The 18,679-nt window shown below is 43.8% G+C and overlaps 2 protein-coding genes across 2 annotated transcripts; one reads left to right on the forward strand and one right to left on the reverse strand.

Moving 5' to 3' along the window:
- The first annotated feature begins 30 nt into the window (after positions 1 to 30).
- On the forward strand, positions 31 to 13,444 carry LOC107078995 (transmembrane channel-like 4). Its single transcript, XM_069180870.1, has 16 exons — positions 31 to 550; positions 3,438 to 3,696; positions 5,649 to 5,797; positions 6,137 to 6,292; positions 6,634 to 6,719; positions 6,972 to 7,117; positions 7,289 to 7,436; positions 7,680 to 7,847; positions 8,015 to 8,175; positions 9,046 to 9,169; positions 9,397 to 9,494; positions 9,738 to 9,921; positions 10,288 to 10,418; positions 10,747 to 10,902; positions 11,300 to 11,378; positions 11,679 to 13,444. Exons 1-16 carry the CDS (start codon positions 535 to 537, stop codon positions 11,868 to 11,870), a joined length of 2,253 nt encoding a protein of 750 aa, XP_069036971.1. The 5' UTR covers positions 31 to 534; the 3' UTR covers positions 11,871 to 13,444.
- Positions 13,445 to 13,544: 100 nt separating this feature from the next.
- LOC107079030 (uncharacterized) lies at positions 13,545 to 18,657 on the reverse strand. Its single transcript, XM_015360278.2, has 8 exons — positions 18,302 to 18,657; positions 18,128 to 18,203; positions 17,591 to 17,788; positions 16,942 to 17,000; positions 16,607 to 16,724; positions 16,192 to 16,260; positions 15,905 to 15,941; positions 13,545 to 15,386 (listed from the first exon to the last, which is right to left on the reverse strand). The coding sequence occupies exons 1-8, from the start codon at positions 18,346 to 18,348 to the stop codon at positions 13,864 to 13,866; spliced, it is 2,127 nt and encodes a 708-aa protein (XP_015215764.2). The 5' UTR covers positions 18,349 to 18,657; the 3' UTR covers positions 13,545 to 13,863.
- Positions 18,658 to 18,679: the final 22 nt, after the last annotated feature.

Below are 18,679 nucleotides of genomic sequence, written 5' to 3' on the forward strand. Positions count from 1 at the left end.
CGCTCCGGACGGCCGTTAATAACGGACATTTTAACGGCTCCCCCCTCGACCGTTACACACAGGCCGGAAACCGTTTAATTTGACTAACAACTGTGTATTCATCCATGTTTCATTCAAATTAAACCCATCTTTCCATATAAAACTTTACTAAAATATTAAAACACACTTGTAGTAGATGTAGCAGTAAACGAATGAAAGAAAAATAATTCCTGCAATACACCCACCCACCCAGAAAATAACTATGAGTGCGCCAGTGGAGGGACCGTAAAATTAAAAACAACGTTTATGTCGCATTCATAATTCTGGTGATGAAGTATTAAAAAGACAAAAAGCTGAGAAAAGGGTTGCGTTGTCTCGTTCCCCGCCTCTCCGGGCGGGGCCTGCGGGACAGAGGAGGGGTTTGGGACTGAGGGCAGACCGGCAGAGGTGGTTTGTGTGGAGGCTGCGAACCGGGCACTTAGGACGGGTACCAGAAACTCGGGCACCGGTCTTCCACCTGAGCCTGTGGGGCCTCGGCCGATCACCGTCTCCGGGATGGAAAGCGACTCGGGTAAGCTCACGGCCTTCCTAGCTTTTTTTAGAAGGAAGTTCGTTACGGGGAAAAAAAAAAAGACCGGGATCGTCCCGCGGGTCCTGGAAAAGTTTTGAGCGGAAGTCAAACTTCCATTAAATTCCGATTAGATTTCGGTGTTTTCCCAGTTTCGGAGTAGTCTGGGCTCACACACACACATGCAACATCGCTCAAGAGGTTTTTAACAATACTACGACCAGTGAAAGGAATTGGGTCCTTAAATGTGGTGCTCGGTTTCAATAATAATACAGATTTCTACCCCAGCTTCAATTCACCACCATACCAAAACAAGTCTGGACGGTGTGTAAAGCTGACGTACACAGGAAGGCATTTTTGCCTCCTGTCTGTACTACATGGGGCCACAATACAGTTTATCATGTTAAACACACCTCCAAAAAAAATGTTTCCTTAGCTGTTCCTGTATTGATTATATTCTTATGTATGTTCTGATATCGAAGCGCGGAATGTAGTTGTTTGCTGGCAGGTCAAATTCTCTCAATAATGTATTACAATACAAAAAAGTTGAAAGCAGTTCTGGTATTGGTGGCTGTAAATGAGACCTTGTGACACTATTTTCTTGATTACCTTTATGCTTTTTTCCATAATCCCAAGAAACTGTTAGCTTTTGTTTGACAAAAAAATAAAACGACTAAAGACTTTTCTCATTAGTTTTTACAGCAAAAGTTTGGACTTGAGACATACACTGTCCGTTGGGGATGAATAGTGCAAATTGTATTGATTTTCTTTATGCTAGAGAACAACGAACCTGTGAACCAGGTGCAACTATTAGAAGGAAAGCTAATTAGGGTTTTACTTGAATTTGAAAATAAATATACCCATCCATTTTCAGTAACTGCTAATTCTTAAAGGGTCAGGGTCTCTACCACACCATCATGTGCCCTTTGAACATACAGTGCATTCAGCATTTAAATAGGGAGCCACTGTCATTAAATAGACTTTAAAATGCTTTCTTCTGTGTGCAGGTTTGGTTGCAGGATATGTGTATTGTAAATAATCATGGTGAAATTATATTTTTGCCTCTCGATGAAAGAACTGTGGATGTTGTGTAAATGTTGTATTTGCTGCAGTGAGCACATGATTTCCTAATCTGTCTCTTCATGCCCTGTGGTAGGTTGCCCAATCAGTTTTGGTATGAGTGGCAGTGTCCGCATTCAGAGATTCCCAGTATAGGACATGATAGTGAATCTGGTGAATCAATCTCAATGTGCTTGGAGAGCTATACTGTAGAACATGTAAGGAATTGAAAGCTAAAGAGATTTAGGTAACAAGCTTTCTTTAAAAATTGTCCTTGTTCCACTGTCTCCTTCAGCTCACTTAAATAGATTGAATCCATTTTTATTTTTGCATGTATTTTTAATCTTAGAAGCAATGCAATAATACATACATAGTTTTTCAGTTCAGCAAAAAATAAAATACATTTCAGGAATAATATTAAGGAGACTGATCTGAATACTTTTTATTACTGGAGTGGAGCTTTATTATGTAGCCAAAATTAAATGTTATATTGTAAGTACAAACTTTCAATGAGAAATGTGCTTTTCATCTGTATTAGTAGTGTAAAATTAAAACAGTATTTTATTTAGTTCTATGACATTACCAGTTTGTGGTGGTGTAGGTACCATTACTGTTATATATATATGTGTTACTGTGTATTTAATAAGTCAATCTTTAAATTAATTGGTTAGATTAAATATTCTAGCAGCAACCTAGAAATAAAAATAACCATATGTATGTTTTTTATTTATGAACATAGAGCAGATGGAATTACCTGTTGTGAGACAGGAACTTCATGTATTGTAATGAGCTGCAGGGAGGTTAAATAGGGAAATTTCTAAGTGTGTGCACGATCAGTTAGCATGTGTTTGTTAACTGGCTCATTTCCTGTTTCACTAATCCTTCTCTTTCCTGTATCATTGTCATAATAACATAGGACTCGCGGATGAAAGGCTGCAAACAAAATTGTGTGAGGTTCATGTTAAGAGTTTTTACAAAACTGAGTTATATAACTGAATGTCAGATGAACATCAAGTGTCAGTCACCAACATGATTTGTCCCAGCTACACGCTGAAAACAACTCATGAATTATGTTTCTGCATTGTAACTAAATGGGAAATAATTTGATTCTTTGTACAATAAAGGTAAATGCACGGAACACGTTGCAAAGTATAAACAGCACAGGAAATCAGAAACAATTACAAGACCTAAAACGTCTTTAAATCACCAGTACTTTTTAGTTTTATTTCTGTACCCACTAGCACCTTGGTGAGTACTTGTGGATACACCCATATGTTTATACATATATTGTGGAATAGTGCATTCGTACAAATTTAAGAACAGATCATCATTTTAATTTCATGTACTTTTCCTCAATCAAGTTGCTGCATATCAGTCAATTTACATAGTTTCTCTGGTTATTTTCTAAATTAACCGATGAACTGCTAAATGTCCAAATTTATATATACACCTGAAGAAGGTTCCACAGCCAAAACATGGTGTCTCTTTCAGCATGGAATAAAACTTTACCTGTTCCAGACATTCTTTTTACCTAGGTTGGCCAGCTCTTCAAATTGACATATATGTATGTAGTTAAACATATTTGTATATATATATATTGCCCAATCAAAGATCTTATGGTTATCTGTGACACTAAATGAAACTAACTACCGTTGTGTTGTTCACAAGCAGAGTATCTCTTTGAAAAACATTGTTTATACCCCTGTTCATATTGGAAGTCTGAACTTCTCCAAATGACCTAACTGTGCCCTTTACTGCACACCATCCTGCTTATGTGTAAACTTGTCACTGTCTAGTCCGCTGTGCTTGAGCCTGTATCTGGTCATTGCAGTGTTCAGCTCAGCGGGCGGTGGCCCAGTGTCGACTATCAATCCTCTGCTGGACCAGCTGCCCAGCTACCAGTCCCTGCTGTACCGGAGGAAGCCCTCCGCAGTGGGTACTGGGCGCAGGCGGAGCAGCTCCCGCCAGCGCATGGGATCGACGTCCAGCGGCAGGTGGGCTGGCAGCACGGTGGAGAGGCCGAGAAGCCCTGACCCTCAGCGCCCCGTCCGCCAGCTGGCCCGAAGCATGGCGGAGAAACGGAGAGCCAGGTTAGCATCCTGTCTTCGAACAGTGCCATTCCCCCCACGCCCGTGTCTCGTTAAAGGGGAACTGCAGTCCCGATGTCTCAGACCGGTGATTAAATCTCAGTACCAAGATACATTCATTGATGGTATCAAGAAATGTGACCCATTCCAAGCAGGCCCTCTGGGAAAGTACTGTGTAGTTGCCGTCTTGTCGCAAACCACTGGTCTCGCCACGGGCGAGAGCGAGAGTTTGCGAGAATTGTGACGCCAAGCGGCCCTTCCTGCTCACTAGTCCCTGTAATGACTAATGTGATGTACAAGGTTGTGCGGCAGTTATGGCACCCCAGAAATGTACCAATTCGATCTGCATGCAGAGTTAACAAGGAAATAGTATTTGTCTGAAAAACCGTCTCGAAGTTGAGAGCAGTAGTTCTATCGGATGAAAAGAGATGTCTTCACAAGCCTGCTGGTTTACAATGTAATCGAGCCGCAGCACATCATCTGAAGTCTTAGTGCCTCGTTCTGAATCGCTGAATATGATGCTGTGCATACCTGGAAATTTAGTCTATTTTGTGATGTAAATTGGAGGTTTTACACATTACTGTGTACACTTTACTTTCATTGAGGTTTGAAATGTACTCATTAATGCCGATTCTGGAATATAAAAATCGTTGTAGTTCCCCTTTAAGTGCCCCTAATTTCTTGCTGTTTTCTGTCGTACCCTTCATGGTATAATGTTTGTCATTCTCTGTTTTGGTTTTGTTGCTTTTTCCGATTAGCAACTCCCCACTCCAATAGAACTTAATGTTTAATTGATAATTGGAATTAAATTTGAGGAAACAGAATATGGAGGTATGTTCCTGTGTTGCTAGGTTGAGTACACTGTGTGACTTTTGTTTCTTTCTGTTGCCATACTACTTTTCAAACTCTTCAGACAAGTAATTTCACTATTTCTATAGTCCTGTATATGTTGGGGCCATGGGTGTTGTGTACAATTCATTATGACCTATGCAGTCTGTGCTGAGTATGTGGCGCTATTCTAGTCTGCTTTTTGAAGTGGTGTTGAATGGTAACGTGTAACGATCAGGTTACATGAGACTTGTTTTCCTTCTGTTCCATAGGAGCCGTGTTAAGTTCCTTCTCCGGAAAATTAATTAAAAATACTAACTTCTGTCTCCACCCCTGCTAGCCTGATCCTCACTAGAAATTGTTCTGAGCCATTATACTTTGCATCTCTGCTGAACAAATGCGTGAGCCTGCTTTGAGCTGGAAGGTGGAATTTGGATTCATATTTCCATAGAAACCCTGAGACACTCAATACAGGCTATATGACACCCACAGCATTGCTATTATTTGAACGGGGAATCCAGGGAGTGTTTTGGCTGCTCTTGTGAGCTTCCTCATGCAAAGACTGTGCGGTGATACCATTTGTAAGATAAGATAGATATGTAGTGGCACAGAAGGCTTATACAAAACAAAAGGATTAATAAAACAAATAATTAGATCCAAAATACATTTTTAATTCCTGCAGCATTTATTTTGCAAAGCAAACATCTGTGTCTAAAGTGCTAAAAATTGGTTTCCTTGCCCTTAGCGAACATTTGTTTGTTCTTACAAGTAATAAATCTTCAGCCTAAAGAGCGAGACCGTATCTGTTGACTGTAATGCAGAACACGAGATGTTTAGACAGAACAGGGCTGCATATTCTTAAAGTGATCCTGAAGAACTACTTAAATGAAAATAGCAAAAACAATTTGTAAACTTTTCCGTTCTTGCTCGGCAAAAATTCAGCTAAAGAACGAAATGCTAGTGTACCAATCTGTTGTTTTTTGTGCTGTGTGGAGATTCACTGAGGTATTTAAAGGATTGAAATGCGTGCCTGTGTTTACAAAAGCAGGATTCTGTGTGGCAGATCAGCACAGTGAAGGGTGTAAAAGGGTGTCAGCGCTTGCCACTTTACTCTCCTGTATGCTCAGGGAACAACATATTGAACAGCGCAAAGATCTGAACCGGTGGCAGCAGTGGCGCCTGAGCGTGCGGCGATCCTGGAGAAGGTTCAGAGAGGACAGCCAGGAGGTTCTGTCAGCGCTGGTGCTGTGGAGAGGCGACATTCATGCCATAGAGGGTAGGAGGCTAAAGCTCTCGGATATGTTCTCATGGAACGGTCTGCTAGTGTATGACTTACTGTTGCATTCCACACTACTGTAACATGTTGAGCACAGTCCAAATCCATCATAAGAGTTAATTTATTTTCTGAACAAGTGTTTATATTCCTTCTCCTGCTCAACTTTCACCAGACATTTTAATCGCCAATGTAAGTTCTTGGATCTGGAGTTGAGCCGATACACTTTACAGGTATCCAAGCACCCTTGTAATGATGGATATGTGTGGAATCCATATTTCTTATAGGATATCCTGGTGGTCCTTATTTATCATGTAAAATCTATCCCTTTGCTTTCTCCAGGAAAGTTTGGCACAGGAATCCTGTCCTATTTCTCCTTCCTGCGGTTCCTGGTCTTGCTCAACTTCATCATCTTCCTGCTCATGTTCGGCTTAATCATTCTTCCTATCATTATCGTATCCCACAGTTCAGCCAACATGACATTTGTCCAACAGTATGGTAAGCAATACTCCCCCGGGGATCCAGGGAAGCTTAGAAGACTCGCATCTCCCTGTAGTTTCATCCATCACTGGTCTTGTAGATCAAAGTCCTCTCTAAGCCAGTATTGCATACTTCATATCTGAAGCTTGTTGCCATATTTTGAGTACGTCTACACTGACAGACATGCAATTTTAATGTAATGCTGAATATAAATTGCTTTTCTTCATGTTTCCAAGAGCCTTTGGCCTATTAAACAACCTGCTCTGCAGTGGGAGTGTTATTTTTGTCCTTGTTCTGTGTTTAAAGTCCACACAAGGATGAAGTGTTCTGTAGTGAGCCGATCTGCTCTGTCACTACAGGAAGTGAGTGCACTGATTACCCCAGCAGCGTGCGTCGGGGGCTGGTGCTCTTCCATCAGTACATCATTGACCTGCTCTCGGGGACGGTGCGTATAACCCAACGGATATTCCTCATGACCATGTGTGCACGGTTTTGTTGCCTGGCACTTTGTTTTATCCTCATGTTGATCATTCTCATCATCCTCATCCTCATGAATCCTTGTTTTAGAATCATGTGCAGTAAAAATAATACGATAGGCACCAAATGAGAAATAGGGTAGGAAAAGGCCACTTTCTATGGGTTTGTGCTGGGTTACAGTCCATTCTTGTTGAGCCTCTGCCTGTCTTCTGTGGTTCAGGGTTTCCTGGAGCAGACCTACCTCTTCTATGGCTACTACAACGTGGACCTTGTGCGGTTCTCCAGGTTCACATATAACGTTCCACTGGCCTACCTGCTTGCAACCTTTGCTTACCTCTTTCTCAGCCTTGTATGGATTGTAAAAAGGTAAGTCTGCAGTCGGGTCTAGAGTTTTAAGAGTAGTTGCATCGAGAGGTGCAGGTGTCTCCTAGGACGTCTTATCCCTTACGGTCACGATCTCTAGGACTATTGCGAGAGCTGGTGAAATGTTTTGTAATGGGCCGTGTTATTCAGATATGTAGTTCTTTTCTTCTACAGGTCAGTGGCAGGTTTCAAACAGAACCTGGTTCAGGATGAGGATCGCTTCCAGAGCTTCTGTAATAAGATTTTTTCTGGCTGGGACTTCTGCATCACAGATGAGAATGCAGCAAAACTGAAGCGCAGCAGTCTTCTGTATGAACTCAGGGTGAGGCATAGCAAACATTAGATAAATACTCTAGTTTTACATGTATAATTTTAAAATCAGAGCTCAGTGTGCTGAGAAGAGTATTTCAATTTCATATTCATTTGCATGAATAAAAATCTTTGCTTAACCTTATATGAAATTGTAAGTGTTTCTCACTGGAGTGAATAGCTCTGCCTTGTGCTACATTATGATCCAGCTACAGAAGTGTTTATGTGTGACATGATCACCCTGCTCTGTGTGCAGACGGACCTGGAGGAGGAGAGAATCAAGCAGAAGATCGCAGACCGCACATTCAAGGAGAGGTGCCGCATCTACCTTATCAGGCTGGTTCTTAACCTGTTCGTTGTGACCATTTTGGCCGGCTGCTTCTACTGCATCTACAGAGCTACCATCTACTCACAGGAGAGGCAGGTGAGACACAGGTCCCACCGACATTGTGGAAGAGCATGAGTCAACTGAGTCTTACCAACTAATCTTTTCACCAGGTGGACTCAAGAATAGAACCTTAAGATTAAAAAAATCTATACTTTTTTAACCAAACATTTCACAAAAGGTCCTTTGTATTTTCTCTGTAACAGACTCTGAAGCTTCAGACAAACTTCATTCTGGACCTAATTGTAGAATACCTCCCCTCCATTGTCATCACCCTGGGCAACTTCATCACCCCACTGATGTTTGATGTCATCATCCAGTTTGAGGACTACTCCCCCGCCTTTGAGATCCGATTCACCTTGATGAGGTGAGGATCTTCGCCTGCCCCCTTCACTCCAGGCACACTGCAGGGTGCCCCGGCTTCTGTCCCATGTGGAAAGCTCAGGCACTTTAGAGGGACACAAATGAGCTGATAGTTGACATGTTTGCACTGTGTTCTCCTACCAGAACACAGGCCAGCTTCTTTCCTCTGATGCTAAATCATGTAAAACTGTCATTGGAATAAACATCAACAGTTTGTGATCCACAGTAGGATTCCAATCCACAGTAGGATTCCATTTGAGGTGCATGTCAAAGTTAGACTGGTCTAAAAGAATGGTTTCTGGCCTAAGAAGGGCAAACATTAAAAGAATGAGACTGATCTTAAGAGAAACAGATCAAGGTTAAGTTAGGTCAGTAGTCAGTAGGAAACGGCAGGGTTGCAATTTGGAAACGTGTTCTAGTCCAGAAAAAATATATACTGAAATATCAGTACTGGAGAACGTGGCCACAGGACAAGATAACAAAAAAACTGAAAAAAATGATTGGAACAGAAGGTATGTACCCACTTGTGCTCAGAGAAATGAGGTAGTATATGGATGGGTATATAGTCCATCCACTATGATTTTTCAAATCACTGGTAGGACAGGGGATGTATCTACTGACTGGAAAGTTGTAAATAAATCAGCTGGGCCGAGTGAACTCCACTTGTTTGTAACCTTTCACATGTTTTATTAATGAAAGACATAGCAACAAACGGCCAGCATGTGTTTGACATAACATTTCCTTCAATTAAAAATGTTCTGCCTCCTAGGCATGAGAATAACTATAAAGGAGAAGAGATGTGTATTAGCTTAGTACCTCTAGAACTTCCCCCTTCAAACTTGGTCTTTTTGTGTCCTCTTCCTCTCTTTTGCAGGTGTGTATTCATGCGACTGGCCAGTATCGGGGTGCTGCTGTTCTCCCTGTGGTCTCAGATCACGCACTGTGAGACAGATGACACAGTGCCCTGTCCCTGTGGCTACAACCACCAGCTGTATCCAGTGAGTACCTAGGGCGCTCTCCTTTGTCATTGCAGCTCTGTTTCTGGACTCCTGGTCACCCCCTGTCTTATCAGAGATATGTAGAAAGATGACAGTTCAAAGCTAAACTTTTGACTTTGAACAACCTAACAAGGGCTGAATCTATTTCTCTTTTAGTATAAAGAGCTTCCTGAATAACCCTGGTGAGCCCTGTCTCTCTCTTTCTTCTCTCCGTCCCGGGACCATAGTGCTGGGAGTCCCGTGTGGGCCAAGAGATGTACAAGCTCATGATCTTCGACTTCATCATCATTAGTGCGGTCACTGTGTTTGTGGAGTTTCCCCGGAAGTAAGTTGCAGTGGACGTTAATTGATTACTCCTACCTTGGCTTCAGCCATGAAAATCTCCCTGATGTGGACGTACGGTACAAGAAGAGAGAATGAACTGACCGTGAGCGATGAATGGCTGTTTTGCATCATAACTGTGCGGCTTTTGTTCTCCTTTTGCACGCATTGTGTTTCGGCACCAGAGATGGCCGCCTTAACGTTGATCTACAGTGCTGAACTCCCGTCTTTTGCTTTCCTCTCCCAGGCTGATCGTGACTCACTGTGACTGCGGGCTGGCAAAGTGGTGGGGCCAGCAGGAGTTTGCCATCCCGCAAAACGTTCTGGAGATCGTGTACGGCCAGACCATATGCTGGATCGGCACCTTCTACTCCCCCCTTCTCCCTGCTATCAGCACTATCAAATACTTCATCATCTTCTATATCAAGAAGGTAGAGCCCCACGTTTCTCAGTGATCAGGGCTAAAAGCCAGAGCCTTTCTCTCTTTCTTCTTGGATTGAGAGCCTGGGAAATATTGACAGTGTACTGCTGTTCCATCAGTACAGAAAACTGGAAGAACAGATTTGATTTCAGTCTTTCTCTTTTTGACATATTTATAAAACTGTACCTGTTCCATTCAGAGGTTTGATTTCACTGTAACTGAGAAAACAAGTGTTGCAAGACAAGTACATAGCGCTTCTATACTGAGAACAGGCGATTCCTCAGGTCTTGGCTTAACAGCTCTGCTCGGCTTGTTCGCTGGCACTGTCCTGGACCTGTGCAGCCTTGTGGAATTACACATGTGCTCTTATGTGTAGGTCACTCTGATGAAGAATTGCCGCCCAGCCACTCGCCCCTTCCGGGCCTCGAGCTCCAACTTCTTCTTCCTGGCGGTGCTGCTGATTGGCCTGGCAATGGCCTGTGTGCCCGTGGGTGTGAGCATTGCACAGTGAGTACTGCCACAGATTGCCCTGTTGCACAGATTTTCTACAGCTGAAACCGGAGGTACTCATGGTGCCACAGTGGGACCTGTGCAAGGCTTTGGACTGCTCAGACTGACACTGCAGTGTTCTGGGGGTGTTCTAAAGGAGCCTGGAAGCCACCTTTTTTCCTACCGTGGCGTTTCCTGATTAAATGAGTTGTAACTGTCCATTATCTGTGTTGCAGGATCCTGTACCTCATTTTAAAATAATGAATTTTATTAGGGATTTTAAGACACAAAATGACTTTATTTACGCCTCTGTCTGTCTTCCACCTGCGTCTTTGTGCACACTCAGGATCAGCAGCTCGAAGGCGTGCGGACCCTTCGTCAATTACACTACTTCCTGGCAGGTGTTGCCACAGGTGGTGTCTGAGCTGCCCACTGGCTTGAGTGAATTCCTGTACGCGATCTCCTCGGAAGCCTTCGCCGTCTCCTTCTTTGTAGTCACATGGTGAGTGGAGTCCATCCCCTTGTCTCCAGGCGGGATACAGAACAGCCCAGCTCAGACCGACATGGATGTGCTTGCCAGCTGGGGAGGCCAGAAGCTCTGCTGGCTGGGTGTTTCAAGTAGGGGATGGGAGGGTTGTTGGGAAAAATCGTTTTAGTTAATGTGATTACGATGGTAAGATTTTGGTGCTGACTGATTACAAGTTGTTTTGTTCTGAATGAGCCAAGCACCCAGCGGACAAGTTCTTTGTTTCCGATGAAACATGAGTGTGGCATGCCAGACTCAGTAGATGAAGATGTTGGATTATGAACCAGAAAAAAAAAAGAGGCCAGTATGTTTCTGTGCTTCCGGCCTTAGAAGATTCTTAAGACGTCTGTTGGTTTTTGTGTGTTGCTTGCAGCCTGGCCATGTTCTACTTCATCGCCCTGGCTGGAGCTCACAAGCGAGTAGTGAATCAGCTGAGAGAGCAGCTGGCGATGGTGAGTACAGCCTCCCTGGGGTCTCCTGTCTCCGCCACAGCAATGGCACAGAAGGGATCTAGCAGATTGAGATATTGTAATACTGATGTACGTAGACACCACTCTCACGTGTGGTGTCTATGTACATGAACAGAATTATTTTAATAAATACATATTTAGTGTTTTCCATAAAACATTAATCCCAGTGCCTTACTCGTATTTATTGTGATGGTAACTATCAAAATCTCTGGTCCCCTGTCCTCTCCTGTGCTGTCAAGGAAGGATGTCCCGCTGTAATTTGTTCATCCTTGTGTTTCCCAGGAGGGGCGAGACAAGCGGTTCCTGATCCAGAAGCTATGCCAGGCCCAGAAGAGGTTGGCAAGCAGGCAGCCCAGAGCAGCCCCGCTCAGTTCAGGTTCCAGTGTGGCTCAGTATCAGTACAGCTCCCAGAACAGAAACAACTCGGGAGTGCTCCTGGAACAGCCTCCGGCCACTTCTGCCACGCACGCCTGAGGCTGGGACACACACAGACTGGTACAGTGTAGGCAGGGGAGGCCTGGAGCTCAGCACAGCCGTGGGCACAGCCCCCTTAAAGAGAATCACAGTTCATACATGGAGTACGAAAACATCCCCTAATGTCACTCGACAGATTGATTGTCCTGTTGGTTGGATCACGAGTGATGTTTTTTTTTTTACATTTGGTTCGTATTCAGAATCATTTCATTAAGAAAAAGTGAATTGCTGCTTATCCTATTCAGGTATTATGAAGTCAACATCTCAGGAGTTTGAGTGGGGCTCACCTTAGTGCAGTAACTGGAAATTGTGACGGTGGTAACAGTTCTCTTTACTAGTTATTACAGTGGATTACAAAGGAGGTTCTAATGTCCACAGCTGGACAAATGGCTCCTCTATTGCTTTTCTGAAAGGGTATTAAAGTCAAATTGGCCGCTAGCCAGCCTGGTCCTTTTTAACCAAACAGAACCGGCCAACTTAACTTTGCTAACTCCTCCTGCCTTCCTGCCTCGCTCAGAATGGAAATTATAAACAGAACTGACACTGTGCCCAGCCTGGTTGCCTGTTACTTCCAGCTATGGTTGCAGATTTCTTCAGAAAATGCAGGGCTACCTGTTTTTTTTTCATTCCTTGTTAAATAGTTTTAACAGTTTTTGTTATTTTGTAACTAGTTTGTGGATAACATTTGTTTGTTTTATTTTGTTTTCATTGAACCACTGTTAAAACTGAATTGTCCCTTTTAACTGCTGCCTTCCATGAAGGACACATTTAACTTGACATTAACCTTAAATCTTTCAGCTATGCTGGACCAATGTAACGCTACAACTTAGAGCCAGTTCCTCTTAAGAGCAGGCCCTTGCAGTGTTCACTAAAATTACCATAGGACCATCCTGACCACAGGCGTGCAGCAAACTGGGAAGATATAGGATAACATGTACCAGAGTGCTCATCAGAAGCTTCACTTTCAACCACAACAGTGATTAAAAACAGAACATAAGTTTGTTATAAAAAGAAAGTTTGTTTCCTAGTTGCTTGTATTCAAATCCTTTCTTCTCTTCTGTCACCACAGGAAGTACTATAGACGTTGCTGGGTGTGTTTCTTAGGTTGATGAACTACTATCAGCATGAGAAGCAGCCTCTTTGCTCTTACCTTCATTAGGTTCTCATGTTGGCTTGAGATCTATCACTTGTTAAAGATTCAGTATTTCCAAACTCAGGTTGTGTATTCCTCCTTCTCGGGAATTTGGATAGCCTTTATTTCTTCTTTTTTTGCTAGATCTCAGATATTTCCAGTAATAAGCACATAGACTGTCACACAAAGCTCAGTCAAAAGGGATGTATTTTGGAGACATTACGGACCTAAGTAATATTTTTATACTTACTGTATGCAATATAAATAGCTATTTATTAAAAGGCTACTCTCATGATTTTCTTGAATAACCACCAAAGCTTGCATGTATAGTAACAGTCATTTTGTAGAAAGCAATAACTGGTAATGGGGAATATTTTAACAACATTGGATTTGTGTTCACTGCAATATATTTAAATAAATATTTTCTAATAATTTAGAAACACTTGAGATTTTGTGTGCTTTCTTCTTACCATCAGTTGAATAACTGACAGTGTTACAGGTTATAAAAGGTGTGTTTTTTAAATGAGCAAGGGGTAAAAAAGTTGTTTTGAAGTGCATTTTATTGTAGCTTTCATTTAATGTGCAATCAAAGAATCTTTTTAATAGAAAAAGATTGTTGTTCACGTTATCTTCACACAGGAAACTTGACAATAGACAAGAAACTATTTCGAAAATGAAGGATAGTGTGCACGATACAGTTAATAGATTATTGATTTGAGGAGTGATATTCTGTGATTCTGCATTCGACTCTTTGCCTCTAAAAGTCCAGCATGTTAAATTATGATCCAAATGGTGTTGCAAAGCATCATTCAAGTGGGCTATCTTAAAGGGGAGAGAACTGAGAATTGGCAGAGGAAACCTTCAGGGTGAACAGGTCTCCATGACAGATGGGTCTTTGTCTTCTTTTGACAATAGTCCTGTATCTGACACATCAGAAAGCACAGATCTGGTGTCGCTCAGCAGGATGTCCATGGTATCTGTGTCCCTGGGACTGGCCCTAAGTGAGGGGGGATTCAGAAACTCTTCTGGGGAGAAAGGGGGAAAGTTCTCTTCATCGAGGTCCAGATCAAGCTCACCAGGGTGGTTGTTCATCTCTTGGTTCTTATCACTGAGGCATGACATGGGATTATTGTCAATGTGGACAATATTTTGCTTGCTTGATCCTAGAATAGTCTGATCCTTGTGAGTCACAGGAAGATTCAAGATTCCCTCTTCTCTGTGTGGCATTTCATCTCTTTGGTTCTGTTGAGGTGAAAGGTTGTCATGGCTGTGGTTACCCACCATATTTTTTAGCAAATTCTCATTCTGATCCAAAGAGGGAATCAGGTTCTCAAAGTCAAAGATTGCCTCTTCCGAAGACTGGGTGCTATCATTGCGTTCCACAGAAAGCCCAGAGAGTATGACAGGAACACTCTTTCCCGTTACTTTTGTCTCATCTTCCTCATCTCCAGGGACGACTGCTGCATGTTCATGAGCTGCGTCTTTCCTCTGCCTCCCAGAATGAGGACTGGGCACCTCTGCACCTTCTTCATCCGAGAGTGACTGGCTCGTGCTCGTGTCGGTGTCGCCAGACAAGGCCAGACATCTGCTCAGGAGAGAGGGTCTCTGAGGTACATCTTCTGTGCTGGCCCACGCTTTGTCCTCTGAGTTACAATGGGAGAGGAATGTAGGTGTGAATATTCTCCCCTGCCCAGGGTCACTTCCCATATTCCCTGGCTGTCCTGTCAGATTTGATTCATTCTCCCCTTCAGGTAAAGCCTGGAATCTCATGAAGGGGGCAGTATTTCCCCCCTTTTCCAAAACAAAGAGACTTTCTCCGTCTTTCTTGCCATCATCTGTAGGAGAGCATTGATCTCTCATTTGCCCCAGGGAAAAACTACTTTCTGCATTATAGCCCCGTACACTTTCCACCACATGTAGGTCCTGCTCTGTGGTTTCAGCTTGGTCCTCCTTTCCTCTGACTTCTCCGGTTCCCCTGCAGCTTCCCGACAAACACCTGTCTGCCACTTCTTCCAGTGGGAGATCCATCCCTGTGGAAACCCTCACTCCCTGAATTTCATCCCCCTCTCTCCCTGCTGCGCTCTCAGTCGCTGTCTTTCTCTCCCCCTTGACACAATCTGGACCCTTCTTCTGGGAATTACCAGACTGGGAGGAGGTATCAGCGTCTGATTTCCTCCCCTGGCCTGACGCGCTCTTGCTGATGGTTGGTCTTTCATGTGATAAAGTCAGTTTTTTCCTGTGTGTTCCACTGCTGTTCCTCCTCCCTCTTTCACAAAGTCCCCTTGTGGAAACTGAGCTTTCTGGCTTTTGAGGCAATGTCCTGTCACCGGGCATGACTGCATCACCACTCTTCACCCACAATTTCTTGTGGTTCTTCTTGTTCTCTGTAATGTGGATGGGACACAGCAGCTAAGTGATCAGGACCTGGGGGCTGAAGAGCAGAAGAGCAGGGGGAAAGCCTGTGTGGGAGGTGGGGGAACACAGAAAAGCTGGAGCTGGACAATTAGAAGCAGAGTTAACACATATACTGTGGGAGGAACAGGTAACGGGTTTATTCCATGCTGAAAAGAAAAGAAAGGAAATACAACATTTCGCCTGTGGAGCCTTCTTCAGGTATACTGTGGGAGTTTTGCCTGGAAGCATTCTTGGCCAGATCAGAGAAAGGAGCAGTTAAATGATTAAGAGCTAATGGATTGGATAATGAATGAAGAACTGATATCTCATTTCTTGAGGCCTGATTCAGGAATTCAATTGAAGTTTGAGTTAATTGTGTTTTATGCTTAGCAGCATCTTGGTAAGAGAGCACGTCAATTTTAAACATGGTACTTGACACTGCAATGGTATTTTGGTGGTCTCTCTCTGTATAGTACTTTCATGAGGACTGATGGAAGGGAATACTCACCACCTGCATATTGTATGCGTGGCAGAGAGATGTGATTCTGGAAGAGAAGGAAGACAGAGGGTTCAGCTCACTGCTGTTGCTGGGGAATCACAAGGTCATGGTGCACAGTAGCCAAGACAATGTACAGCTGGGTTTGAGCCTCTTAGCTCAAATGAAGGAGGAAACTCCTTATCCCTTCAAAGTGAATAAGACAGTGGTCATTTCTGTGCTTTTTTGTGAGACTAGGCTGAAAAGAAGACGCATTCTCGTTTTTTTCTCTCCTTTTACACTGAGAGAACTGTACAAACCTTTGACTGACAACTGTTGGCTGTGGCTCTGGAAGCATCTTGCAGTTCGGGAGCTAGCTGTACTGCCTCCTGGAGTGGTGAAGGCAAGAGAAAAGAGGTGGGGGTCAGAGTTCAGCTGGCAACGGTGTATACAGAAAGGACAAAGGGAAGCCTGCTAACACGAAGGAGGAAACACTGGTAGTGTTTATCCAACTGGGTAAAACATGCAGCTCCCACATCTCTACCACAACTGCTATGGAAGACTCCCAGTAAATCGACTCTCGTGACCTGACTGCTTTATTAAGACCTGTTCGTGATGTGACATCACAAAGTGCACCCAAGCTTCAGTCCTCAGTCTGCTATGTCCACTTATTTCACAGATTTTCCTTTAAGTCCTGGTGTGGAGAAGAAATTGTGTAATGCCATTGACTCTCACCGTGGCCACTATGAGTCTGGATGCAGAGGAGACGAGACGCACAAGCTCTCCCCTAGTGATGTAGGGGGGAGGGACACGCCGGTAGATTGGCATGGGCTCTGGCCAATAGCATGGGGCTCTAAAACAAAGGAAAGTGTCAGTCATACAGTGAGGTAAAGACACTCCCACAAAGAAATGTTTGCAACCTGGGTGACTTATTCAAAATGACAATACTACTGCTAATGTTTACCATCTAGTTAAATTGTATTGAAAAATGCCATCTGTCATTTTTCGAGCGCTTGGAAAAAGCGCGTCGACTCCAGAAAAACAACCAAAGAACGTTTCTTGCCTCGTACCTGTTGATGCTGGGTCTGCTGTAGTATCTGAAATCCTGCTCCCTGGGGACAGCGGCTTGCTAATGGGACATATAGAGAAGCAGCTGTGACACGAATGTTAAAACAACTTAGCCATGCTGTAGTTTAGGGGTTGAAGAATTACACTCCGTTAATGGATCCAGCCATTGATACAGTACATTTATAAAGTACAAACTGCTTTCTGCAAATTACCCCTGGGTTAAGGATGTGGTTCAATCTATAGCCTGGATTAGGGTTTGACTAACACTACACTAATGTACCCGTTCAAATAGAGTTTGGTTATTATTACAATCGTGTCACTTTGTTAATGTATTTCATTTACAAAAAGCTATTTCAATAGCATATAAGCAGTTAAAGTTTTACGAAGAACTTGTCATTGTGCTGGTTTGCCTCCCATTATCAAATAGAATGCAATTTTAACTCTATCTAAAAAGTGAGCCAAAATACCATATTTGAATGACAAATTTAGGAGGAAGTAAGGTGGTTCTCCGTGATGCTCCTATATGGAAGTAAAAACAATAGTTTTTGTTTAAGGAAAAAGGTGGAACAGGCTCCAGACCGCTTGCGTACAGTAGACATGACGCAGGCGGCAGTCAGCAGCCAGCTGGGAGGTGTAATCGCGGAGGCTTACAGAGAACGCGGTCTTCCTCATGTGTCTGCGGATGTGGCGAGTGACCGTGAGCTGACGGGGGGGGCTCGGCTCGGGCTGGCTCCGCCTGGCCGATCCCGCCGTCTGTCCGCGCAGCTGCAGCGCCGCCCTGACCCCCACCTCGCTGAAGTAGTGCTTCAGGCTGCGGTCGTGCAGCAACCCGGGGCCCAGCAGGGGGTGCTGCAAACAAGACATTGTGTCCAAGGAATGCAGAGAGAAAAAGAAAATTGCAGATGTTACTCCCAAAATGTCTTGCCGGGACAAGAATACCTGCAGAGCCAGAGCTAACATGTGAGGAGGACCATCTGTCTGGCCTTAGAAGGATCAGATTTTGAACAGGATATCACGTTGTTCGTCACCACATTCAATATCAAGATAAGAATAATCTGAGGATCTGCATATCCAGGACTGATGAAGGAGGCACCAAGACTGTCTTCATCCTGGCTGCCATCCCAGGACGGTCTCACTGCCCTCTCTCCCCCCCTCACAGACACACTCCTCTGTCACACACAGCCTTACCTTTGTGAGGGCACGGGGCTCCACAGGTGAGAGGTCAAACCCATCTTCCCTCCTCTCCACCTCCGCATAATACTTTCTATTAAGGATGCAGCAGGAAGATCATGTATTTCAAACAGTCATGCAAAAAGACTTCATTTGAATATTCCACTTTCCACAAAATATCTGTCTACTCACAGTCTTTGGGCAACAGCACTGGTGACGTCATTTGAAGACAGAGGCATTTCTTTCTCTTTTGTCTCGGAACCCCCCGAAAATTGTAGAGACCCTGGGCCACGGTACTGATGATTGCGTGAATGCCTTGGCACATTGCCTCGAGTAGGCTTTCAGCTGTATGCATTGTATCTAGGTGTTGCCCAGCAAACACTTTTCAGCACCGGAGCAGACGTCAGTCATAAACAGGCATAGATTCCTTCCAATCAGACTTTGCTGTCAGGACGACGGGGGCGAAACATTGATTAAACAAGCTACACCTCCACCTTTTCTCCGAGCTCGCAGGCTGGAGTAGTGGAGCTTGCGTGCAGTGTGTCCTCCTCGCCTGTAGGTGCCGCTAAT

Source organism: Lepisosteus oculatus, chromosome 19 (assembly GCF_040954835.1).
Source record: "Lepisosteus oculatus isolate fLepOcu1 chromosome 19, fLepOcu1.hap2, whole genome shotgun sequence".
Taxonomy (NCBI): domain Eukaryota; kingdom Metazoa; phylum Chordata; class Actinopteri; order Semionotiformes; family Lepisosteidae; genus Lepisosteus; species Lepisosteus oculatus.

What these genes read in the sequence shown, in the direction of transcription:
- LOC107079030 (XM_015360278.2), bottom strand. Translation starts at nt 18,348, where the DNA reads ATGCCTCTGTCTTCAAATGACGTCACCAGTGCTGTTGCCCAAAGACT. An exon ending in TGAGGAAGACCGCGTTCTCT is followed by an intron (nt 17,001 to 17,590) that starts GTAAGCCTCCGC and finishes ATGTCCCATTAG; the next exon opens with CAAGCCGCTGTCCCCAGGGA. An exon ending in ACGCATACAATATGCAGGTG is followed by an intron (nt 15,387 to 15,904) that starts GTGAGTATTCCC and finishes TCCACATTACAG; the next exon opens with AGAACAAGAAGAACCACAAG.
- LOC107078995 (XM_069180870.1), top strand. An exon ending in CGACATTCATGCCATAGAGG is followed by an intron (nt 5,798 to 6,136) that starts GTAGGAGGCTAA and finishes TGCTTTCTCCAG; the next exon opens with GAAAGTTTGGCACAGGAATC. An exon ending in TCATCTTCTATATCAAGAAG is followed by an intron (nt 9,922 to 10,287) that starts GTAGAGCCCCAC and finishes TCTTATGTGTAG; the next exon opens with GTCACTCTGATGAAGAATTG.